The sequence below is a fragment of the Heterocephalus glaber genome, unplaced genomic scaffold (genome assembly GCF_053883595.1).
Source record: "Heterocephalus glaber isolate CG9 unplaced genomic scaffold, H.glaber_assembly_v1.0 deba00001141, whole genome shotgun sequence".
NCBI lineage: Eukaryota > Metazoa > Chordata > Mammalia > Rodentia > Bathyergidae > Heterocephalus > Heterocephalus glaber.
Genome location: NW_028258201.1, coordinates 3,176,060 through 3,201,861, shown reverse-complemented (window position 1 = coordinate 3,201,861; position 25,802 = coordinate 3,176,060). Strand labels below are relative to the sequence as shown.

Sequence of the window (25,802 nt, the reverse complement as noted above, 5' to 3'; positions counted from 1 at the left end):
ACTGCTCAGTGACGCATATGTATTATCTATAGGGGAAATTTAGTTTTCATTGTGGGTAGCTCCAGAGGCAGGAAGAGGAAAATAGACTTGGTACTGTAGATAAATGCTTCCTTTTGGCAAAATATAAAGTTGTTTCTTTGCAGCTTTGTGACTACTTTTTAAAAGTTTTTAATTGGTTTCACTTAATTTTTTTTTTAAATTTTTATAAATTAGCTTTGTCTTGCCTCTCCCTTGTGCTCTTTGAGTTTTCAGCACTGTTGTGGGGCATAGAGTTCAGAAAAACCTCGATGACTCCTGTAGTTGAGTGAACCTGATAACGTATTTGGGGCCTACTAGGTTGAGTGAATCTCCTGATAAAATAGGAGTCCAAGGGCCGGGGATTTAGCTCAGTGGTTCTGGCGCCTGCCTCACAAGTGCAAGGTCCTGAGTTCAATCCCCAGTACCAAAAAAAAGAAAAAAGAAAAATAGAAGTCCACACTTGTGTGAGTTCACTTTGTCCACCACTCATTTCTTTGGTTACAGTTCTGACAGAGACCATTAATGAAATTTCCAAGCTGAGCAACAAGATTGAGATGAACCATGATTCCCACCTGGAGGAGATTTTACCTCCAAGTAGGTATAGGATTTTCTACCCCCCCCACTGTACTTTATTCATTTTGCTTATCCTGGTGTCAGTTCTTACCACTAAGGGCTTCTGACCTGGTGTTCTTATTTAACAGTATAATTAGTATTTGAGAGGTCTCTATAGCTCACACGAACCAATAATCTGTAATTATTAGTATCAAGGAGCAAATGCTATTTAACCTGTGAGTAAAGCAAAGCAGTACTGGTTGGAATAATGAGAGTGATTTGCTCTTGCCTGATAGACTTGGAAGAAGTAGCTTGGAACACAAAAAGTTTCGAGTTTTGAAGCATTTTGGTTTTCAGATGTTCAGATATGGGACATTGAACTTGTATTATCATTTAGAGAAGACATTTTCACATTGGGCTGAGTCAAGAAGATCGCTGTGAGTTTGAGGCCAGCCTGGACTACATAGTTCAAGGCCAGTCTGAACTACATAGTGAGACCCTGTCTTAAAAAACCAAAGAAGGGGCTGGGGATTTAGCTTGGTAGTTTTGCTGCCTGCTGTGCAAGCGCAAGGACCCGAGTTCGATCCCCAGTACCAAAAACAGACCCAAGGGGCTGGGGATGTAACTTAGTGGTGCTGCACCTGCCTGGCAAACTCAAGGTCCTGAGTTCGATCCCTGGTACAACCCCCCCCCCCAACAAAAAAACAAACCCAAAGGAGGAAAAAAAGCCAGTCTAGGGAGCTTTCCAAAGAGGACCATATGACTAGCAGGTGTTTGAGAAAAGGGGGTTTCACTCAACTGAGAAATTTCTATGAAAGGGAGAAACCTGTAGAGAATGGAAGCCATAAAAAAGTATAGCTTGAAGATCAGCTTTTAATAATTAAGCCGACATTTGATCACAGAGCTCTTTCAAAAAATCTTTTTCCTTCTTTTTTTTAGTACAGGGGAGTTCTATTTGTGATGTCCTGATTTTTACAGTAGCTGTGTAAACTTCTGAAGGCAAACGGACAGCTCTGTGATTGTTGAGAAGAATGGATGGACTTTGAGTTAATTCTAGAATCATATTTATGGTTTTATAAAAATTCAGGCTGCAAGGAAAAAATTGTTGGATTTAATTCTTTGAAACATTGGATTGAAGCCTGGCATGATAAGGGGCTAACTCATCTCCCCAACTGTATTATCTTTAGGTTGCTTTTTCATATCAGGGAGCAGATTTCCAACGAAGATGGAAATCAAAAGGTTTATCTGTTCAGATTTAGAGATGTCTTAGTATTTTAATAAACCAGTTTCTTTCTGAGTATGTAGTTCCTTCGTAGCTTAGGAAAGGAGGAAAAAAATTCCTGTCATCCTCTGAATATAAGTCAGGGTTCTAAACCAAAGTATGTCTACAAGTGACAGGCACAGATATAATTCAGATTTGTTTTTACTCAAGATCAAAACTAATAGAATCTTTTATGGCTTTATCCAAGGTCTTCAGAAGAGGGAGTGAAAGATTCAGCTCTTTCAAGACTCAGACCATTCCTGAAGAAAGGCAAAAAGAAGCGCTTAGATCGTGCAGCAGCTGGTATGCCTGCCACAGTGAGGTGCAATTCTCCATACTCTTGGAGTTCCCAGCCTTTAGGTTGGCTACCTTCATACCTCCACCCATAGCCCATGTATTCCCATGGATGGAAAAGCAAAGCAAGAGCAACAGGAAAACAAGTACTGTCCGTAGAAGGGAAAAGAATCTCTAACAAATGGATGCCCCAGTAGCCGAGAGTCATACAAATTCAAAACAAAATTCAGACTAATTTTTATAAATGTTTCTTTCTTGAACTCAAGGAATTTATTAAGGAATATAGCTCGATTCAGAGGAGAGAAAGTTTAAACCACAGGCCCAGATGGGCCAGGGATTTAGCTCAGTGGTTTCACTGCCTGCTGCGCAAGAGAAAGGACCCAAGCTCGACCCCCGGTACCAAAAAACAAACCAAACAAACCAAAAAAAACCCACAGTCCCAGAGATCCAAAAAAATCTTCTGTTTAAAGCATTTAAATTTTGTTCTAAAACTTATTTCTGTGTGTCTCTTTTCATTTGGATTTGTGTAAGAACTGACTTCAGTGAAAGTTCTTTCTTTGCTGACTTTTGTCATTTGTCCTTGGATCCTATCTGCAGGCTCTGAAATGAGCAGCATGATTTGCTATCCAGATGACTATGCCAAAACTATAGGAAAATTCAGGCTTTCCCTCTGATAATTGAGTGCTGAAATAAACTGACAATAGAATGATTAACAGAAGAGGAATACAAACTTGTTAACATGAGAGTCACACAAAACACTCAACTCGGAGAACCAAATGGTTGATGCTTAGATACCTTCATAGGGGAGAGGGAACTGGAGGGGTGAGTATAGGCAGATTTAGAAGAAAACTAAATGATTTTTAGGGGAGATGAAAGGGCCCAAGATGTCTGGGCTCTGAGTGTCGAGTCAGGTCTCAGCTTCCTGTGCTTTGCAGGTCTCCCACAGCTGATGAGGTACCTGGGATCAGGAGTAACAGTGTTAGAACATCTTCTGGAGGATCCAGCCTTTAGTTTGATGGAGGAAGTGCAGAGAAATCCCTTCCCTGAAATTCCTGCTCCCTAGGCACTCTCAGTTTGAGGTTCAAAGGGTTATTTTGGGGGTACTGTTTCCTGAGCCCTGACTGTCATATAAGCCATTTCCTTCTGATGATAGGAAGCCTCCAAAGGACTTTAAATGAGCATGACATCATGGTCAGAATTGCATTTTACAAAAATCATCAATTTTAGCATGGACTTGTGGTGATATAGAGAAAGATTAAAAAGAGACAAGACTGAAGGAAGGGGACCAGCGAATGCTGAGAAATGATGGAAGAAGGGGAAGGAGTCCAGAGACATTGACGAAGCAGGATTTGTGGAACTTAGCAATCAGTTGCATAGATAGCAAGAGGAGAAAGAAGTTAACAGTTTCAGTGCCCACTAAACTTTTAGGTTATAGTCAGCTCTGACAATTGAGATGGGTGTGTTCAGAGAGGAACTTCAACTTTTTGTTTTATCTTTGTATTGTAATTTTTGTACAGGGTTCATGTATCTGTTTTTTGAGGGAAGATGCTTAATTCAAGGAAACGGCTGTCTGAAATGACTAGATACAGCCTCAGAATTTCCATATTTTTTCCCTTAGTATAATGCTCTAATCAGAGACTTCATTTAAATAAACATTTAAAGGAACATTAATTCCTGTTATTTTAATTTTTAAAATTAATAGGCTTTATTTTTACATTATCTTTGGATTTATAGAAAAATGATAAAGTATAGAGTTCTCCTATTCCCCTCTCCTCCCTCATGTAGTTGCTCCTATTAAGTACGTCTTAGTGTAGCACATTTGTGACAATTGATGAACCAATATTAATAGATTATCATTTATTATTAAGTCATAGTTTATTATTAAGTCTGTATTTAATTTTTAAGAAAGTATTAAGTCCATAGTTTACATTGTTATTAAGTTCATAGTTTACATCGGGGTAGCTTTTTGTATTATACATTCTATGGATTTTGAAAAATATATAATGACATATACCCTATTATTGTATCATAGAGAATGATTTCGTGGCCCTGGAAAATTGGGTGTATTTCATCTATCCATCCCTCCCTCTCAGCCCTTCTGTGCCATTCATAACCACTGATCTTTTTACAGTCTCCATGATTGTTGGAATCGTACGGTAGATAGCCTTTTCAGATTAGCTTCTTTCACTTACGGTAAACATTAAAAATTACCCTGTATGGATATACCAATTTATTTGTACATTTGCCAATTCAAGGACATTTTGGTTGTTTCCAAGTTTTAGGAGTTGTTCATGAAGCTGATATAAATATTTACATACAGATTTTTGTGTGGACATACGTCTTCACATGATTTGGGTAAATACCAAAGAGCATAATTGCTGGATGATCCGATAAGACTATGTTTAGTTTTGTAAGAAACTGCCAACTTTCAAAGTGGCTGTACCATTTTGTATTCTCACCAGCAATAAATGAAAGTTCCTGTTGTTCTAGTCTTGGCTATTTTTAATCTGTTTTCCATGTTCCTGCCAGTCCGTGCTAAAATTGATTTTTCTCAGGTAGAATTCTGATTACAATGTCATGCTCATTTAAACTCATTTAAATGAATGAAGTAAATGCATGTCCAGCATCCTTGCCAGCATTCGCTGTTACCGGTATTCTGATTTTGGTCATTCTAAATAGGTATGGAGTGCTGTTATTTTTTAATTTGCAGTCCCCTCATTATCTTAGTCATTTTTCTCCTCAGTGAGACACTATCCAACACCCACAATTTAAAGGAGGAGAGATTATTTTGGCTCACATTTTTAGTCCATAGTCTGCTGGCTCCAAGTCATGAGCATGTGGGAGAGGGGCTTGGTGGAGGAAAAGCTGCTCACATCATGGCAGCCCAGAAGCAGAGGAGGAAGGGAGGAGCTGGAAGGGAGATGCACCCTCCAGGCCACACCCCCAGTGCCTGCCTCTTCTGAATGCCCGAGGCTTTAGGAGAGCCTCTAGATATAAACCATAACCCTAAGGAGGTTTAGCATCTTTTTGTAGGCTGATTTTATGCCTTCTTTATTGAGACATTTATTAAGCTCTTTGGGCCAGTTTTATTTGGGATGTTCATTTTCTTTTTCTTTTTTTTTTGGTACCGGGGATCGAACTTGGGTACTCGCGCTTGCTCAGCAGGTGGCAAAACCACTGAGCTAAATCCCTGGCCTCCTCATTTTCTTATTGTTAAATTTTAAGGATGCGTTATATCTTTGTATCCTTTGTCAAAAATTGTCTCTGGTCTGTGGCTTGGCCCTTTTCTTTTTTCCAAAATCAGGGTTTGAACTCAGAGTCTTTCACTTGCTGGACATTCCTAGCCCCCTTTTTTTAAAGTTTCAAGACAGGGTCTTACTGAGTTGTCCAGGGTGGCATCAAATTTGTGGTGGTCTTGCCTCAGCCTCCCGGGTAGCTGGGATTACAAGAAGGTCACCATGCCCAGCGGATCTTTTTATTCTCTAACAGTGTCTTTTACAGAGCAGAAAATTTAAATTTAATTTAATTTTGGGGTCTCATTATATAGTTCAGGGTGGTCTTGAACTCACTATGTAGCCCAGGCTAGCCTCGAACTCACAGTGATCCTCCTGCTTCAGCCTCTCAAGTGCTGAGATTATAGCCGTGCCGCCACCATGCCTGGCAAAAAAAATTTTTTCTCAGCACCTTGTGCTTGCAAGGCAGGCGCGGTGCCACTGAGCTAAATCCCTGGCTCACAAAAATTTTAACTTTAATGAAGTCTACGTTACCAGTTTTTCATTCCATTTCCTGATTGCTTTTGGTGTTGTCTCTAAAAAGTCACTATCAAACCCAAGATCACTTAAATTTTCTATGTTTATCTTTTTAGGGTTTTATAGTTTTATGTTTTACTTGTAGATTTATGTCCATTTTGAGTTTAATTTTTCTGATGGGTATAAGGTCAGTGTTTTGATTCAATTTTTGTATGTGGACCTCGAGTTGTTCCAATGCCATCTTTGTTGGAAAGCTTTTCTTTTCTAAATTGAATTGCCTTTGCATTTTATACTTCTTTTAAGGTGAAAATAACAACAAAAAAGATTTTTTTTTGGCTTCCGTGACTGGCTAGATAGTAATGCTACTGAGATTGAGAATACAAGAGGAATGGGTATGGAGGGACTAAATAGTGAATTCATTCTAAGCCAGCTTACTGGGAAATATCTGTGACATTCAAGGGTTAAATCAAGGAAGGAACATCTTTTTCCTAAATTTTAGGAGTATAAGAAAATGATCATTTAGTTCAATAACATGTACATATATACATATAAAATGACATGTTATTTAGTGCCATAAAATGTCATATGTATATAAAGTTATACATGCAGGCTAGGTGCCCAGTCAATACGAAAACTCTCAAAACTTTTCATCATTCAGAGTTCTTCCTGCTGCAGAGGAAGGGTGCTCTAGAATCATGAGACATTCTTCTGAGGGGTCTCATTGATGTCCTTGAACATTGTCCCTGGTATTTTCTTATCAGTATCATCATCTTTTTTCATAGCAGATACTGTTTGGGGCTTAAGAGATGATGGCTCCGTAATAATTTTGGAGAGTAATTTGTTTATTTAACCCTCTTCCAGTCCCGAAGGCAAGGTGAAGGAGACAATGCACAATGACTTTTGGGACCATCTTAGAGAGCAGCTGTCAGCTACTCCTCCTGACTTTGGTTGTGCTCTTGACCTTCTGAATGAAATTAAAGAGGTGAGTGGGCATTGGTAGATAGTTCCTAGGCATCGCCAGGTACTAAAGGATCAAGACCGAGCAAATCTTTTTTTTTCCAATCTGAATTATTTTTATTTTGCATTTTTAAATAAATTTTATTTTATCCCTTTGCCCCCCTCAAGCCCCCTCCTCTTCCTGTGTACAGAAGCTTTACTTCCATTTTTCCTTCTATTTTCACTTTTTTATTGTCCTTTCCTTCCTTTCTCCCTGCCTCCTCCCTTGTTCCCCTTCCCATTTTAACATTTTCTTTCCATTTCCCAACATCCATTATACATTTCAGTCCTTATTTCTACTTTCATTTTCTCACACCAAAGAAACAATGTGGTATTTAAACATGCATAAGACTGAGAAAATCTTAAGTATGGTCATGAATTAGAAATCATGCAGTAATTTGAACAAGCAAGATTTAATATAAAATTTTTAGAATAGGGAATTGGAGAAATGAGGGCTTGGCCGATAAGTGAAGAGTACTTTAAGGAATCTGGAATATCATATATACTGGATTATCCATTATACTCATGGAACTGAGACAGAATGCTCAAAGACCTCATTTGAGAGGGCACAGCTGTTCCAGAGGAAGTGGTGGCCTGTGTGTTCTGCCGATCACCATCCACTGCTGAAGCTGAGGACTTGAGAAACCACTCAGACTGCAGGACCCTGCTGAATGTCCACACCAGGACTGGATGAGCTCTTGCCTGTGCAGTGTCATTCTGTGTCTCCTGATCTGTATAATCACCTCCCCTTGAGTGTGGACAAGACCTGCAGGTTCTTTCTAACCAATAGAGCATGGCAAATGTGGGATTTACTCCCATGATTGCATTTCCTTATATAAGACTCTGTCTCAGCAGACTAGAGGGAGAGATTCTCTTGCTGGCCTTGACGCAAACAGCTATGCTGTGAACTGTCTTTGGAGAGGGAACTGCAGGTGGCTTCTAGGCCCTGGGGGGAGCATGCAGCCAATAGTAAGAAGCTGGGACCCCAAGGATACAGCTCTAAGGAAGCAAATTCTGCCCAGTCTGATTGAGCTTGGACAGTCTTCCACATGAGACTGGCCACCAGTGTGTCTGCCCCTGGAGAGAGCTTGAGGGGAGGATGTAGCGCAGGTGTGCCTGGGCTGCTAACCTACAGAACTGCAAGGGAACAAGTGTGTTGTAAGCTATAGGCTCTGTCAGTATGCTGTACAACACAGAAAATTAAACATTCTCTGCAGGTCAAACTGGAAATTGCACCATCTAGTAAGAGACGAAGGAGTTACCTCCATTTTCACAGCAGAAGAAGGGATTTGGAGCTTACAGGCAATATGCTGATAAATGGTGCAGGCATTTGGCCATCCCTTTGGCTACCCGGCTTCCAGAAGTACCATTCTACACACATCTGAATTCCTGAACCTTCTGGGTCTCAGAGTGTGGCTCCATGATAGAGTGGGTAGTCTCCAGCACCAAAAAAAAAAGGAAAAACAAATATATGGCTTGCAATTTCTTATCCTTCTCCAAATTGAGGAAACGTGGCCAAATTCAGTAACAGGCTCTATTACTGAATGTTCTGTAACCTAAATGGCTAAACTGTACATGAACTTCCAACAATCCATGTATAAAATAATGGGAAGAAAGAGAACAAAATAGAATATACAAATAAACATAACTGCAACACCAAAGAGAAGTGTTTAGCCCTTGTTTCTGCAATTGGCCACAGGGGTAAACTTGATATCTTTGGCTGCTTCTGGCATTATTCATTCCATGTGTCCTCACTGGTTGAGGCTCTGTATCTGGTGGAGTGACTCAGACTTTCATTTGAGAGTCGTAGTTCTCAAGTGTTTTGCTTTTTTATTTGTTTGCTCTGATTTCCATGATGATATTGGGCTTGAGTTCTAAGAGGCACCTCAGAGGAGCTCCTGGGCTGTAGGTGAAGTCCTTGCCCCCATTAGGTAGCACCAGGGAGAAACCAATCTCATTTCTCCTTGGTGCTACCTGGAGGACCCACATCTTACCTGTTGGTTCAGTGGTATAAGGAGTTCACGTGGCAAGGCGGCAGTTTCATCTTTTAATTCATTAGAACCAACACAGGTCTTTCCCCTAAATCAGCAAAACTCAAGGTTGACAGAATGGCAAACAAAAGATGAGCAAGTGGGTTATGAGGCATGCTACTGACAGGAGTCAGCTCTGCATCTTGATTGCTGAGCTCAATATTGCTGCTTTGGGAGTCAGCTCATAGATTGATTTTCCATTCAGAGAATGCATTGCATTCCTCAAGACAGAGCCATTTCCTTCTAGGGGTTGGTGCTCAGCTATCGTTGCGGTCTTCAGTAAGTATCCCGCCTGTCAGGCCAGTTGATGTTCTCAGTGGGATTATTTGGTCCCCCCAATTCCATGGGTTTGAACCCCTCGCTGCTCTTCCTTTGGTATGAGATGCATTCCTTCATTAGATGCAGTGCAATGGAGCCTGCCAGAGCCAGGGATGATGAGTGTGGCGTTCCCTGCTTACAGGGATGTCGGTGCTTGCAGAAGCGTCAAGTCAAGGAAGACCAGTTGATACAAGAATGTGTTGATTCCAGTGAGAACAGATCTCTGTCTCCTCAGTAGAAGAGGTGGCTGGCTGATCCTTCCTAGGGAATGGGGTATTTGGGGGCTTGCTTTGGGGGGGGTAAGGGAGAGGATTTTAAAAATTGTGGTAAAATATGCATAACAAAACTTACCATTTTTAAGTGTTACAATTCAGTGGCATTAGGTACATTCAGTGCTGTGTGATCACCACTACTATCCATTTCCATACTTCTTTCAGCTTCCCAAACAGAAACTCGGTACCCATTAAGCAATAATTTCCCTCTCCCCTTGGTGCTTGGTAACTTTTTATCTCTATGAATTTGACTACTCTTCAAAACTCCTCTAAGTGGAATCAAATGATACTGTCTTTTTGTGTGTGTTGGTTTTATTTCACTTAGTATAATGTTTTTAAGGTTTGTCCATGTTGTAGGTTTTATCAGAATCTAAGTCCTTTTTATGGTTGAGTAATATCCCGTTATGTGGAATAAACCACATATTGTTGATTTATCAGTTGATGGACATTCACATTGTTTCTACCTTTTGGCTATTATGAACAATGCTGCTATAAACATTGGTGTACAAATACCTGTTTGAGTCCTTGCTTGCAATTCTTCTAGGTATGTGCTTAGAATTGCTGGATCAGGGCCCAGGATTTAGCTCAGTGGTTTTGCCACCTGCTGCACAAGCTCAAGGACCTGAGTTTGATCCCCAGTACCCCCCCCCAAAAGGCTGGATCATAATGGTAATTCTTTTGTATATGTATGTGTGTGTGTATGTGTGTGCTACTGGGGATTGTACTCAGGGCCTTTGCACTGAGCTACATCTCCAGCCCTTTTTCTTTTTTTTTTTTTGTACTGGGATCGAACTCAGGACCTTGTGCTTGTGAGGTAGGCACAGTGCCACTGAGCCAAATCCCCAGCCCCTTTGTTAATTTTTTGAGACAGAGTCTTACTGAGTTGCCCAGGTAGGACTCAAACCTGTGATCCTCCTGCCTTAGCCTTTCTCCGTGCTACTAATGCAGGTGTGCCCCACCACGCCTGGCTTTGCATGGTAATTCTTTGATTTTGTTTTCGTTTTTTTGGTACTGGGGATCAAAGTCACGACCTTGCACTTGTGAGGCATGTGTGGTGCCACTGAGCTAAATCCCCAGCCCACATGGTAATTTTTGGTTAACATTTTGAGGAACTGCCAAACTGTTTCCCATAGCAGCTATACCATTTTATGTTTTTACCAGCAATGTGTCATGGTTCCAGTTTCCCTTCATCTTGCCTAACATTGCTATTTCCCCTCTCCCTCCCCTTCCCAGCCCCTCCCCACTGTTTTAGTGGTGTGATGTGGTATCTTACTGGGGTCTTGACTTGTGTTTCTTTTTGGTACCGGGGATTGAACTCGGGACCTTGCGCTTGCGAGGCAGGCACCGGAACCACTGAGCTAAATCCCTGGCCCTTGACTTGTGTTTCTTTAATGGCAAAAATTATTGAACATCTATTCATATGTTTTCTGACTATTTTTAAAACTCCTTGAAATGTTTACTTAAGTCTTAGCCCTTTAACTAAAAATGTCATTTTGGTGAGTCTTTTGCCCATCCTTAGATAGGACTGTTTGTCTTTTTGTCACTGAATTTTTTTTTTTTTAACAGGAAATCCAACATGTTAGTGTTAGCTTAGCTTTGTGAGAGGCTATACTTCACATATTAGTGGTCTCACCAGTAATGAAACCCCATTTACCATCACCATTTTCAAAAATAAAGATTTGTACCTATACAGAATGTATAACACAAATATTTTGCCTATACTTTAATTTTAATGCACACTCATTCATGCAACGATGGACTGAAATGTCCATAAAACATTCTTTTATGATAGGCCAGAACATCTACATTATCCCAACAATACTAAAAGAAATTAGTGTTAAGGGACCTAAAATTACAAAACTGTGTATATGCTTAAATCCCTTTATTCCCATTCCATTCATTGGCTGAATTTTATTAATATATTGTCTCCCCTTCTTATATCCCCCTGTCTCATGAAAGGCATCACAGTCCTGTCACTCAGGTCGAACCTTCTCCCCATTCACTGGCTCCCCACCTCTGCTTATGAACTGTTAACAAGATGTCTTCCCAGAAGCCTCAGGAATTGATCTCTTCTTCAGTAATGTTCCCTACTGCAATTTCATTTCTTCCTAAGTGTGGCATGTGAGATTTTTAATTGCTCTCCCACTGTTTTTTCTTCTTCCATCATCAGCAACAGCTCCCGATCTGTTTGCTTTTGTAGTTCTTATATCATGGTCATAGTTTTATTCAGAGTAGCACAAATGGGGCTCTTAGTCTCTTTCTGCTCAACAGCAGCTGGTTTAAAACGTGCATACAAAGTTTGATATTGAGACTTTATTGCTAACAATTCCTTTCAGAGTGTAACTCGATTTTTCTTGCCTGCTGAATCAAGATGATTAGACTTGATTTCATATTCCAGCCTGTACTAAATGTAATCCACATCAGAGTCAGCCTTCTGGAACAGGGCCAGGGATGGTGGCACACATCTACAATCAAAGTACTCAGGAAGCTGAGGCAGGACGACGGCAAGTTCCAGGCCAGCCTAGGCTACACAGCGAGTTCAAAGCCAGTCTAGACTATGTAGCAAGACCCTTCTTCCCCCGCCCCCCTTAAATTCTCTTATTGGTACATTTTAGGTATACAATAGATTTACATTTATCATTGGGCGCTTGTACCTATACATGATGTATCTTGGTTATTTTTTTCCCCATTCCCTGTGCTCCATCCCCTCCACCCTTCCCTATTTACAAAGACTTTGTTTCCATTTTTTCCTTTTCTCGTAATTTTTCCTTTCCCTTCTTTCCTTTCCCCTTCCCCTCCCACTTCCCCTACCCCTTTGTACCTTTTTTTCCTATTTCAAATTATCAATTATTTGTTTTAATCATTTTTTGTTTTGGTACTGGGGATCAAACTCGGGTCCTTGCGCTTGCGCAGCAGGTGATGAAACCACTGAGCTAAATCCTTGGCCCCAATTTTTTTTTTTTTTTTTCGGTACCAGGGATCAAACTCGGGACCTTGTGCTTGCAACTTTCAAGGCAGGCGGCAGAACCACTGAGCTAAATCCCCAGTCTGTTTTAATCACTTTAATCCTTATTTACACTTTCAGTGTCTCACAGCAGAGAAACTATTCGGTTATTTACACACATGTGCCCTATTTATTTCATTTAAGAGTATGGGCTCAATATGCATCCAATTAGCTATAAATATCTCTAGTTTGTTGTTCTTTATGGCTGAGTAGTACTTCATTTTATTAAAAAAACACGTTTTGTTTTCCTCTTGGTACCGGGTATTGAACTCGGGACCTTGCGCTTGTGAGGCAGGCGGTGGAACCACTGAGATAAATCTCCAGCCCCACATCTTTATCCAGTCTCCAGTTGATGGGCACTGGGGCTGGTTTCCAAGCTGTAGCTATTACAAACTGTGCTGCTATAAACGTGGGTGCACGTCTATCGCTGTGGTATGATTCTTTTAATTCTTTTGGGAAGATACCCAGCAGAGGAACAGCTGGGTCAAATGGGACCACTAGTCCTAGTTCTTTGAGGTATCTCCATACTGATTTCCACAGTGGTCGCACCAGTCTGCACTCCCACCAACAATGGAGAAGGGTTCCGTTCTCCCCACAACCCCGCCAACATTTGTTATTGGTTGATTTCTTGACAGCAGCCATTCTTTCTGGGGTGAAGTCGAATCTCGTTTTCATCTGCATCTCTCGAAAGACCAGCGATGTTGAACATTTTTTCCTATGTTTATTTGCTGCTTTTACTTCTTTGTCTGAGAAATGTAAGACCCTTCTTTTAAATGGTTCAGTTCAGCTACTTAGCTGGGTTAAGTCTACCAAGAAATTGTCTCAAATTCAGGACAGCTGGAACTTGAGAGTCTTGGCCTCTAATCCTGGGCCCATCATTTCCAGCTTATTGACTTCTGCCTCCATGTTGAATAGTTGACATTCCTCAGACCAGCAGGGTTTAAACTGCGAGCAGTATTAACATCGGAGATCTGTATTGGACAGCTGTCCTTTGTCATTGAATTGTAAGAGTTCTTTACATGTTCTGGGTGCCACACCCTTGTGAGATGATTTGCAAACTTTTTTCCCATTCTGTGATTAGTCTTTTTAATTTACCTTTTGTCCTTTGAGATGTCAAAATTTTAATTTTAAATTCATTTTATTTACTTTTCCTTTGGTTTCATATGCTTTTAGTGTCATACCTTGCCAAATTCAAGATCTTGGGTTTTTTCATTTGTTTGCTTTTGTTTTTGTTTTATAGAACTGAGGGTTGAAATTAGGTGGTTTACACCGACCTACATTCCCAGCCCTTTTTTGTTTTGAGAAGAGGTCTCACTAAGTTATCTAGGCTGAGCTCAAACTTGCAATCCACCTGCCTCAGCTTCCCAGAGTGTTGGGATTATAGACATGTGACGCCACACTCACTGCCGAATTCAAGATCGTAAACATTTACTTTTAGGTATTTTCTTTTGTTTTCCTTTGTGGTGCTGGGGCTTGCACCCATGGCCTTGTGCACTCTAGACAGATGCTCTACCACTGAGTCACACCCCCAACCCTTCCTGTGTTTTCTTTTAAGTATTTTATAGTTTAGCTCTTATGTTTAGGTCTTTTACCCATTTTGAATTTATTTTTTGTGGGATAAGATAAAGGTCCAACTTCATTCTTTAGCATGTGGATATCGTTTTCTTGGCACTGTCTGTTAAAAAGACTGTTCTTTCCCCATTAAGTAGTCTGGGCCTTGTTCAAAATCATTTGACCCTGTTTTTCAGGTTTTATTTCTGAGATCTCTGTTCTGTTGTCTGTGTATCCATCCTTACAGCAGTATATGCTTGGTTGCTTATAGGCTATTTTTATTTGATGATAGAGTGTGCTGTGCTTATCCTGTGTTACTGGCTGGGTACATTAGACAGCACCTAGTTCCAGATGGGAAGCTTAGGCCATGTGATCATTTGATAATGACATTTTACTTTCTACCAAGGCCTGGTAGTAAGTCAGAAACTCTTTCTCAAAAGGCAGCTAGTTATCTCCAGAGAGACCATAGATTTGTTTCAGAATCCTAGAGGTCTGTGTTGTGAGTTCCTATTGGTGTTTGCAGGCTACTCTATACAGAATCCTCAGTTGCCATAGACACTTCATTTATGAGTAGATCCACTGGACCATAAGACCCAGGTGGTAGAATGGCTCATACTACAATCTGAACCTGCGGTAAAGCCTACTCCCGCTCTAGAATTCACTTGAAATTTGTAACCTTATGTGTCATTCTGTATGAGTGTCAAAGTAGCAAATTCAAATTTGGTATATATTGCCTCAAAAATCCCCAAAGGGCTACAAGTGTTGTTCCTCTTTCAGGGTGGGTGGTTTTAGGTATAGCAGATTTTCCTTCATCTGGAAGGGGATCCCCCAACAAGCTCCAGACCACTGGAGCTATAGAAACCTTGAGGTGCCAGGCCTCTGAATTTCTGCCATCCTCTAGTTTGCACATCTTTCTAAGATGTGCAAAGTACTTGCTCCTTCTCATTCATCAGATCCAATGGACATGTGATTATTTGAGTTCAAACCTCACGGCACCGATTTATCAGTTGGGGTACAATGAGGAGACAGAAACCACACAGTATTTTGAACAAAGAGAGGCTTCCGTGATGTAGAACTTGCTGAGAGGAGGCATTAAAGGGTAGATTTGGAAGAGAGCCTCCACACTGGTAGCTTTCATAACTTATCAATAATTAATAGTTTGAGGCAAATCTCATTTTATTTGTTTAACACAGAGCTAAAGAGTTGGGATTTTGCTATAACCAGTCTCCCATTCAATTAAACATTCATTTTACCCCATCCTCATGTTCTCTAACCATGTGGTTGTATTACAGTCACACAGGTAAATGAAGAGTCCCTGTCCACCAAGGACTTATGTTTGGGGTCAGTAGGGTTTTCCAAGTGACTCATAGCAATGCCCTTGCCTATTTCTTTTTTTTGGTACCAGGGATTGAACTCACAACCTTGCCCTTGTGAGGCAGGTGAGGTGCCCCTGAGCTACATCCCTGGCCCGACCTTGCCTGTTTCATTCTTGCCCTTTAAAATAATCTCAAAAATGTTTACCTTTTAAAATTGAGTACCTCATTACTGTGTGCTAATAGTTTATGTTGGTTGTACTCTGAACTTTTTATTGTCCTCTTTGAATGTATTTATCTCATTCTGCCTTGAAAATGGTACATTATTATTGCTGTAGTTCATCCCCTTTAACTATGAATTATCACCAGCCCCTAAATGGAGATAAATTGTATTCTATAGGAAATTTAGGATCCCAGCATTTTGATCCACAAAAGATGGTTGTAGCTGGATGTATGTAGCTAAAGGGCTTGCCTGTTGGAGAAAGTTTGAGGCTCTCAGAAGAATTTAACTCCTCCTTTGACTTTCTTTTCGGGGTAGATCTTCTTGTCACTACTGTTACCACGCCAGAACCGTCTAAGAAGTGAAATTGAAGAAGCTTTAGTTGCAGACTTCCTCAAGCAGGAAGCAGAACACGGGACCCTGGATGTCTCTTCCCTTTCCCAGTACATTCTGAACATAATGACACTGTTGTGTGCACCAGTCCGAGATGAAGCAGTGCAGACACTTGAGGACACGACAGACGCTGTTGGGTTATTGAGGTGTGGACCTGGATCACTGCCCCCTGGAAACCCCCAGCCCCAGGGCCTGGAAAAGCTGGGCCAGATCCTGGATTGCAGTCATTGTCTTGACAGGCTCCTCCCTGCTGAAGCCCTGACTCTGCCCCCTTTCTCCTCTGGCCTGTTGGTTTTTTCTTTTCCTTGTGGTTCTGCTTGGATTGATTGTGCCCCATTGTGTATATGCTGCCAAAAGGTAGAATTCTTTCCTTTCAGGACTGAAAACATCCCTTCCCTGTGTCACATAGTGTAGGGAAGGGATGGGAGATTACACCTGTTTCATTGCTACAGGAACTAAGGAGCTGAGACCCAGAAAGTAAATAATAAAAATTAAAATTTAAAAAGCAGTTTGGCCAGAGAGTCAGGAAATAGCATCACTTACAATAACATCACCTATAAACCCACCTTCCAGAGAAGATTGCCGTGTTTCCTTCCACTGACTTTACCCTTTTGAGATTACAGAATGATCCTAGTGAAAGAGACCTAGCTATTTCCAGTTCTGCACCTAATTCCTTCTGGTCTTGGGTCATAGGCCACCTGTCATCTTTTGTGAATGTAGGAGGTAGTTTTATGATGCCTCTTAACTTGAGAATACAGTGATTGTCTACGGTCATACACCCTGAATGCACCCGATCTTGTCTGATTTAGGAAGCTAAGTAGGGTTGGGCCTGCTTAGTACTTGGATAGGGAGAATACAATGGTTTATTTATTTAGTTTTGGGGTTTTTTTGCTTTATTTTGTTTAGATGAGGTCTTGCTGTGTAATTCAGGCTGGCCTTGAACTCCCTGTGTAGCCCAGGGTGGCCTCGAACTCAGTGGTCCTCCTGCCTCAGCCAAGTATGATGATCACAGGTGTGCACCACCATGCCCAGCTTGAGAATACAGTGTTTTAATGGCTTCTTATGTGGGCTTCCCTCTCACTAGATTTCCTTTCATTGTATAAATACTCTCTTTCTCTCTATCTCAGAGGGATCTTCCAGGTTCTGGGCCTGATGAAAATGGACATGGTGAGCTACACCATCCAGAGCCTTCAGCCCCAACTGCAGGAACATTCCATCCAGTATAAGCGGGCTGAGTTCCAGGAACAACTCGACCAGCAGCCTGGTAAGCAGCCTGGTAAGGATAATGGGAGGGAAGAGCATAAAGGTGCAGCCTGTTGTGCTTCCACAATGCAGTACCCTGCCTGTTTAGGCATAGAATGCTTTTTCCTTCGGTAAGGGGAGGGAGAGGGAACATTTAACCAAAACAGAAAGATCCCAAAACTTATTTATTAAGCAGGAGTGTATCTTGAAAAGAACCTTGGTCTTGAAGCCCCAGAGACAAACATGCTTACCCAGTTCCTTCCCTGTCCTAGGCCTCCTCGATCACACTACCAAGTGGCTGGCCCAAGCAGCAGCAGACCTGACCACACCACTGGCTTGCCCAGACAGTGCCGACTCCTCCAGCGTGGCTGGCCCTTCTCCGAACAAGGCAGTCAGCAACCCTGAGCCCCTCAGCCCTGCAGTGGTGTTGTCCCAAGGCTTCCTGAACCTCCTCCTGTGGGACCCTGAAAATGAAGAGTTTCCTGAGGTAGGAGTGGGGGATATTGCCTTGCTTTGTGTCCAGGGCTTCCTGTCCTGACAGCTTCCTGTCCTGCTCTTCCCTGGTTCCCAGACCCTGCAGATGGACAGAACCCGCCTGGAGGAGCTGGAGGCCCAGCTGCAGCAGTTAACCATCCTGGCCTCAGTCTTGCTCGTGGCTAGCAGTTTCTCTGGCAGTGTTTTATGTGGCTCACCCCAGTTTGTGGATAAACTGAAATGCCTCACTAAGGCCCTGCTGGAGGAATTCAATCCCAGGTAAGCTTCATTGAAATTTTTTTTTAGAGCAGAGGGTGATATGTGATATTCAGGACACAGGCAGGTAATGAATTACTGCTTACAATGCACCACAAACCACAGAAAGGGCCTTTGGAGCCATCCACAAAGAACTTTTTTTTTTCCCCCCCATAAGTAATCTTGAAGCTTGTGACAGAAAAATAAAACTTTTCTTCCAAAAAGAGTAGGATGGAGGATAGTTAGCTACAAATGAGTCATTATCCATCTGGGTGGGTGCCAGCAGGCTGGTGTTACTGCACATACCCAGGACTGGTCAGTCAGCAGTATTGACAAAACATCTACAAATTTGAACATCACACCAAAGGAAAAAGAAGGCAAGTTCGGGGCTGGAAATGTAGCTTAGAGGTCTAGCCCTCACCTAACATCCATGTGGCCCTGGTTTCTATCCTCAGCACTGCAAAACAATAAAGAAAACCCAGACGGCCAGGGTTGTAATTGTAATCAATAAGATAGGACTAATGATCATGTCACATGTCCAGGAAAGGCTTTAAACTGTACATATAACAATTAGCCATGCGTGGTGGCACATGCCTGTAATCCCAGCACATGGGAGATTGGGCAGGATTGCTGTGAGTTTGAGCCCAGCCTGGGCTACATAGTGAGACCCTGGCTCAAAAAAACAAAACAAAACAAAAATCCAAGGGCTGGGGATTTAGCTTAGTGGTAGAGTGCTTGCCTAGCAAGCGCCCGGCCCTGAGTCCAGTCCCCAGCACAAAAAATTAAAAATAAGTAAAATCCAGGGGACTAAACAGTGCTGAGTGGATCCTGTGGCAGAACCTTCAAGCTCTTTTCCAGAGTTAGTATTATGGTTTATCTTCTAAGAACCAGTGCCTGGCACCTTATGGAGTAGTTGGTGTCTTATGAGTAGCAGTGAAGACACTGCACCTGCCCCTTGGGCCTGCTGCCTGCAGGTTGGGGTAGTGTGACTGAGTCTCTCCCTCAAGGGAGCCTGACTTCTGGTGTGGTGCATCCTGGGTTCCTGTGCCTCTGCTGGGCCATTCCTGAATGTCACCCTACTCTTGTTCATGGTCTAGGACTGAGGATGCTATGCAGACTCTGAGTGAACAGGTATCTAAGGAAATCCATCAAAGCCTCAGAAATCCATCAAAGCTCTGAGCAGTGACAACACAGCATCTCTGATAAGACAGCTCCAGAACATTACCAAGAAGGAGAACTGTGTCCGCAGTGTCATTGGTGAGTGTAGCTGTGGGTGATGACAATGTTGGAGGAGGGAAGAGACCCCGGCCCTGGAAGTCAGGTACAGAACTGTTTCACGATAGAAGACAGGTCATTGGACAAGTCTCCAGTCACTGTTATTCTGGGTTAAAAATGTATTCCTTACAGTTCCAAGACTGACTCTGGTTCTAAGGAAGATTTGCAGGCAGGAATTCATGACTTCTGGGTGTAAAATACTGTCCAGCCAACCCAATTAAGTCACCCTGGCTTATTGGTGACTCTTTGACTGCAGTCCAAGACATTTCACACATGCGTGCATGTACACACACACACACCACCGCCACCACCAACCACAATAACAAATCTGTGTTAGGCTGGAAGACATGTCCTGTAGTAGGGAACTCCCCCATCCCCCCGTTGGAATGGAGGCTGTAAACTTGGCCAGATCTCTCCTAACCCCAGTCGTCTAACAGTCAGTCTGGGATCCTCCTGTTGTATATATGCTCCCTGAGATCTAACCAGTGGTACTTAAAACAGTGTTGAGTACTCAAATTTACTAACCCACTAGATTTTTTTGGCTTTTTGAGACAGGGTTTTACTATGTAGTTCAGACTGGCCTTGAACTCACTACATAGTCCAGTGTGGCCTTTAATTTGCAGTGATCCTTGTGCCTGAGCCTCCTAAATGCTGGGATTATAAGCCTGTGGCACCATGCTGGCTGTTTTTGTTTTTTTAATCTTTGCTTTGTCCTTGAGAGCTAGTAACAGCTCCTTTCCCAAACAAGACACATTTCCTTATCTATAGGTGAGTGGGCAGGTTGGTGAATATCTCAGTTAATTTAGAAGGTGGGTGAGTAGAGGGCAGGGCAGGCCCAGTGTTTCTGCATGAAATCTGGTTGCCCTTTCCCTGAGAAGTGTCTTCTTTTGGTCACAGGTCAGCGGATCCATTTATTTCTCAAGTGCTGTTTGCTTCTTGGTGTGCAGCACTCTCTGTTAGACCTTTCTGGAGGCCTCACATTCATTGAGGCAGAGTTGGCTGAACTGGGCCAGAAGTTCATCAACCTGACACATCACAATCAGCAGGTGTTTGGCCCCTATTACACCAAGATCCTCAAAACTCTCATCCCCCCAGCTCAGACACTGAAAACGCAAGGGGAATTTCTCTGATGGTACCTGCTTGAGCCCTGGCACCTTGGATCTAGGAGAAAGACTGATCATCTTCCTGGGGTAACATCACCAGGGACCAGCTGAGCAGTGAGCCTCATCCGCCCCCACAGGCAGTTCACCAAGGCTGTAGGGATCCAGCCTGTAAGCACCCGCTGGCCCAAATGCACTCACTAATAAACCTCTGAAATGCAAGGAAACCTCCACTCTTCCTGTGCTGTAGCTGAAGCCCTGTGCCCTCAGCCCCCAACCAGCTAAGGAGCCAAGAAGCCTTCAGTTTCCCTTCGTTGGCTGCAGCACGCAGAGCTGAGTAGCCAGACACCCAGGTACTAGCATTAGTCTATGAGTAAAGCATCCTTGAGAACTCTGGGATTTATCCAGAATGTGAGTATAAGAGCTTCTCCAGAAGCCTATGTTTCCTCCAGTTCAGTTGAGAGGACATGTTTTAAAGATGTTGGGTCATTTTCAGGCATAGGTTGTCATGAAGGTTTCAGGTGACACAGCAGTATGTCCTCTTGTGCTGCATGTTCAGAAGCAGCATGCAGACTGCTGGGTGAGGATGGACGCTAGCCACAAGCAAGCATTCTGTTGAGGAAGCTTTCAACATTCATGGGATATTCTGTCTGTCTCTTGTCGCTCATTATTCAGAGTTTAGCTTTGGCCACTTGAGATCAGGAACTGACTTGGATCAGTTTATCCCTGGTCCCATTCTCCATCCCAGTGAGTCTCCTCTTCCTCATCTCTAACCTTTCAGAGGTGGAACAGCCTCCATCCTTATTACCGTTTGCAGTTTGGGCAGTTGTGGTTGTGACCTCTCCTCGTTGTTGGGTTTCATTAAATGAGAGATATTCTAGAAGCTAATGTGAGCACACCAGCCCCAGTATACTGTGGCTGGAAAGAGGAAAAGGAATAGATTGGATCCTTTTTCAGTAATGGACAAGATAACACGGGAATTCACTTATGAACATTCTCACCATTTAGGGGACTGAAGGAGCTGAATATAACATGCTTAATTTAGGAACACACCACAAGGGGGAGCCTGGGTTCCACTAGCCCAGGGTGTTCTCCTAGGTTGTATCCTTTAGAGGGTAATCCTAGAGAGGTGACTGCTGGATCAGCTGAGTGTGGCTGGAAAAGCTGGAGGTATGGGTCATTCAGAGTTGTCAGTCTTGTGACTAGACAGCCTGTAGATGGGGAAGCCCATGAAAATGATATGTTTAATAAACAGGCTTGGCTAGTTGGAGTCTCTGGCTTGTAACTTATTAAATTGAAAGAAAATTTTTAAAAAAGCCACATTTTAGAAGCCTCTTTGTTACTGTGGGTGATGAGGTCCCAGACGGGTTCCTAGGTTCTTGTGTTCAATGAACAAAGAATTGGATATGGTATGCAACAGTAAGGAGACAGCAGCAAAGTTTAATCGGGCAACACAGTATGCCTGGAGTGATCGAGCTCATGCCAACAGAAAGGAAAATGGGACGAGTGCTGAGTGCATTGGCTTAGGGATTTAAAAGGGTGCACTGGGTCTAGGGTACCTCTCACTGGGGCTTTCAGAGCATGAATGACAGTGTGAGTGACAGGTTGCTGAGTCATGTCAGCTGTGTCTCCTGCACACGTTCTTTCCCATAATTCATTGTCATAATTGGATGTATGAGATGCAGTCCCTAGCATGAACTTACAGTGAGTTCCAAGTGGAGAAAAGTTATTTCAGGTCATGCCAGAAGGTCTGGCATGCATTTGTCTTGGTTTGGAATTTCAGAATTTTCCAGGGCAGGCTCAGGGCTCTTGGTTTTTCTTATCTCTGCCTCTGAATAGTAAGCCTTAGGACAAAGGTCAGAGGGTTAGCCATAGGGTGTTGCCCAGGTTCAGATGAGTGGAAGAGAGTAGTCCATCAGTGCCAGTTGTACTGTCAGTATTATTCTGTCTGAGAGACTCGGTCCCTGAAAGTCTTTAAGGGGTGCTGAGGATGAGATGTCTGACTTAGCTGCTTCCTGATGAATAGGAATGGAGACTGTGGAAACTTGTCCTGCTTGACCTAGGGGCTAAGGAGCCATACTCCTCCTTCAAGGATTCCTTGATGAGATCTAGATATGAAGGCAGGTTTTGGTCCTTGGCTTGGATCATCATTTGTAGTTTAACAGCTATTAAATGAGAGGATACAAATTTGACTAAGAGATTAAATATGCATGGTCCAAATAAAAAGGCTATCAGAAACATTAATAAAGGCCTTATCAAGGAAAGTTCTGGTGGCTAAAGGAACTGGAAGGGATTGGTTATGAGGACCAGATAAGGGTGCATGTTCTGTCCAGTTTGCTGGAAGACACAAATAGGAGCTAGGGCTGCACAGAAGGAAAAGTCCCCAAGTCTCAAGACAAATTATTTTCAACTTGGGTGAGCTGATTGTTTTCATTTTCCCAGGTAAAGTCCCAGCCAGTGTAGCTCGGTCAAAGGCTGAAAGGGCCCATAAGTGTCCAGAGTGGCTCTGGTAGTTCTTTTTTTTTTTTTTCCATTAAGTTTATTGGTACATTTTGAGGTATAAAATACAGTTACATTCATCATTGGGATCTTGTACCATTACATGAGCCTCTTGGTTCTTACTTTTTTTCCCCATTCCCCTGCCCTCCCTTCACTCCCTCCACCCTTCCCTATTTGCAAAGACTTTGTTTCCATTTTTTTCCTTTTCTCATATTTTTTTTCCCTTTTTTCCTTTGCCCTCCCACTTCCCCTGCTCCTATAGACCTTTTCTTCCTATTACACAATATCAATTATACATTTTTTAAATTACAATATCAAGATCTAGGAGACATTACCACAGATTTTACAGAATTTAAAAGGATATAGAAAGCATATTACAAAAATCTTTTTTGAAATAAATTTGACAACTTCTAAGAAGTACCTTGGAAGACAAGTTAATGAAACTAACTCTGGAGGAAATATAAAATTTGAATAGCACCTATTAAAGAAAAGTGTATTCCCAGCTTGAAGACCTACCTATATGACAACAACAGGCTCATATACATTTTAACTGATAAATTATATCAAACAAAGCAGAAAAAAGAAGGACCACTTCTCCCCTCATTTTAGGAAATCAACATTATGCTAATCCTAAAACTGGATAAAGATAATAGAAGAAAAAAGTATGAACATAGATAGAAATTGTTTAACAAAACAAACTATTAGAAGTCAGATCTGGCAGTATGTAGAAAGTGGTTTTATTATAGGGATGGTAGTGTTGGTTCAGCATTGGAAGATCCACCCCCAAAAGTCATTATTTTAACAGAGGAAAGGAAAAAGCCATATGATCCTGTCACTAGTTGGAGAAAAAGTATTGGACTAAATTCTACAGCTGTTCATGGCAAAAGCTATCAGGAGACTAGAAGTAGAACAGAACCTTCTCAACAGATTAAAGATATGTACCCCATACTTCCAGTGAAAATGCCTTACATGAGTGGAGAAGATACAATGCTTTCTCCCTAAGGTGGGGAACAAGGGCAGATATGCCTACTCTTCATCTGTCCATTAAACTTTGAAACGTAGGCCCCACCAAAATAGTCTGGCAATAAAATGATACAATTAGGATAGGATTGGCAAGGTAGAAGCAAAATCTTCACATGTAGATGAAATGATCATCTACAGAGAAAATACTAAGAAATTTCTAGGAGCCCCTAGAACTTGTATTTGAATTTAGCCGGATTAGAAAACACAAGGTATGTATAAAAATTCAGGTCTGTGTATATGTGCTATAAATGAATTGGATATTGAAATTTAAAAGTTATGTAGGAATACAAAGGACCTAGAAAAGTTAAAAAAGCAAAAACAAAAACAGTGTTGGAAGACGTTTAGTACCTAATTTTAAGACTTCTTCTAAAGCTACAATAATCAAGGCAGTGTTGGTATAAGGAAAGACATATAGATCATTTGATAAAACAGAGAATCTAGAAATAGACCCACACATATATGGTCCACTGAGTTTTGAAAGATTATTTAACATTAGCATTTTATAGAATATAAACTCAATTCAAGAGCTGAGGAAGAGATAGTGTTTTCAGCAAACAGCACTAGAACACCTGGTATCCGTATATAAAAAATGAACCTCAACCCTTTATTTCCATACATAAAAATAACTTGACGGGATCTATGAACCTAAATAGGAAAGCCTAAAAGTATAAAACTTTAAGAAATTATAAGGGAAAATGTTTATGAATTTAGGGTAGGCAAGAACTACCTAGGATACAAAAAACATGATGTATAAAAGAAAAAAATTGATAAATGAGATTCCATCAAAATTTAGAACTTTAAATGACATCATTAAAATGAAAAGTCGTCCTTAAACAGACCATATACCTATACAATGGCCTTGAGCGGGAGGAGTATACGCTCTTTCAGTTACTGGTACGGGGATTATGGTGTTATGCATGAAGACAATTTGGAAAGGAAATCCTCCAACAGGCAATTGAGAATGGGGACAAAGAAACCAGACTGGTTAAGTCCTTCAAGGCCTACAACAACTGAGGAACAGGATGATAATTTACCCCGATTAGAGGTTAGAATTAAGATTCCCCAATATCTTAAGAAGGAATGCAGTTTGCTAACCCACAATATCCAGTTACCATTCACTCCCAGGCATTCTTCCCTGGCCACCGTGGTGTGGATGACCTCATCCCCTTGTGGGAATGAGGGCAATCCCTCCTCCAGTATGAAGGGTCTTCATCTGTACTCAGTCCTAGCAAGGACTTGGGGGCTTTTAGGGCACTCCTTTGCCCAGTGCCCTGATTGTTTGCACTTGAAACACCCAGACCTGCCTCCGTCTCCTAGATTACCTGGGATTCCTCTGGTTCTTGGGCTTCATCGTGAACCTTATCCATTACGGCCAGCACGTCTTTAGCCTGCCTTGTCTCCTTAACTCCTGGTTTTTTTCTAGTTCTTTAAATTTGTAATTAGGTTTTTTTTTGGTATCAGGGATTGAACTCGGGACCTTGTGCTTACAAGGCAGGCGCCGGAACCACTGAGCTAAATTCCTGGCCCTGTAATTAGTTTTTATAGTTACAATTATACTGGCTATTTAAAACAATATAGGAAACTATTTTCTCTCCTGTGGTCTATGATAGTTCAAATAATCTTAAAATTATTTATATTCAGAAACCTTGATAAGAGTCAGCTGTACATTTTAATGGTAGATATTTTTATAATTTTATTTTAATACAAATAGATATTAAAATATAAAATACACCTGTGAAACAAAATATAATAAAATAATTAGAAAATAATAGTTAATACACTGTGTATCATGATCTTAGAATGTTAGAGTACAAAATATAAACAAAAAAGACTATCTCATAAAGAAACACAAGGACAAAACTGTTTTCAGCGAACTAAGAAACTAGAAGTATAAATTAAACAGCAGAATAGGTAACTAGGGAAATTATTTGAACTTCTCCCTGCTACCTATTTTTCTTCTATT

At 41.6% G+C, this 25,802-nt stretch overlaps 1 protein-coding gene and 1 pseudogene across 1 annotated transcript in view; one reads left to right on the top strand and one right to left on the bottom strand.

Annotated features, from left to right (window-relative positions):
- Positions 1–25,357, top strand: part of Tcp11 (t-complex 11) — a 29,380-nt gene extending 4,023 nt beyond the window's left edge. The window contains 9 exon segments of the mRNA XM_087210504.1: positions 2,040–2,153; positions 6,736–6,856; positions 15,897–16,117; positions 17,099–17,235; positions 17,486–17,700; positions 17,785–17,966; positions 19,040–19,104; positions 19,107–19,199; positions 20,115–25,357. Of these exon segments, the coding sequence (XP_087066630.1) occupies positions 2,137–2,153; positions 6,736–6,856; positions 15,897–16,117; positions 17,099–17,235; positions 17,486–17,700; positions 17,785–17,966; positions 19,040–19,104; positions 19,107–19,199; positions 20,115–20,347 (1,284 nt within the window). The 5' untranslated portion in view covers positions 2,040–2,136 and the 3' untranslated portion in view covers positions 20,348–25,357.
- On the bottom strand, positions 11,501–13,406 carry LOC147828331 (SKA complex subunit 2-like; annotated as a pseudogene).
- Positions 25,358–25,802: the final 445 nt, after the last annotated feature.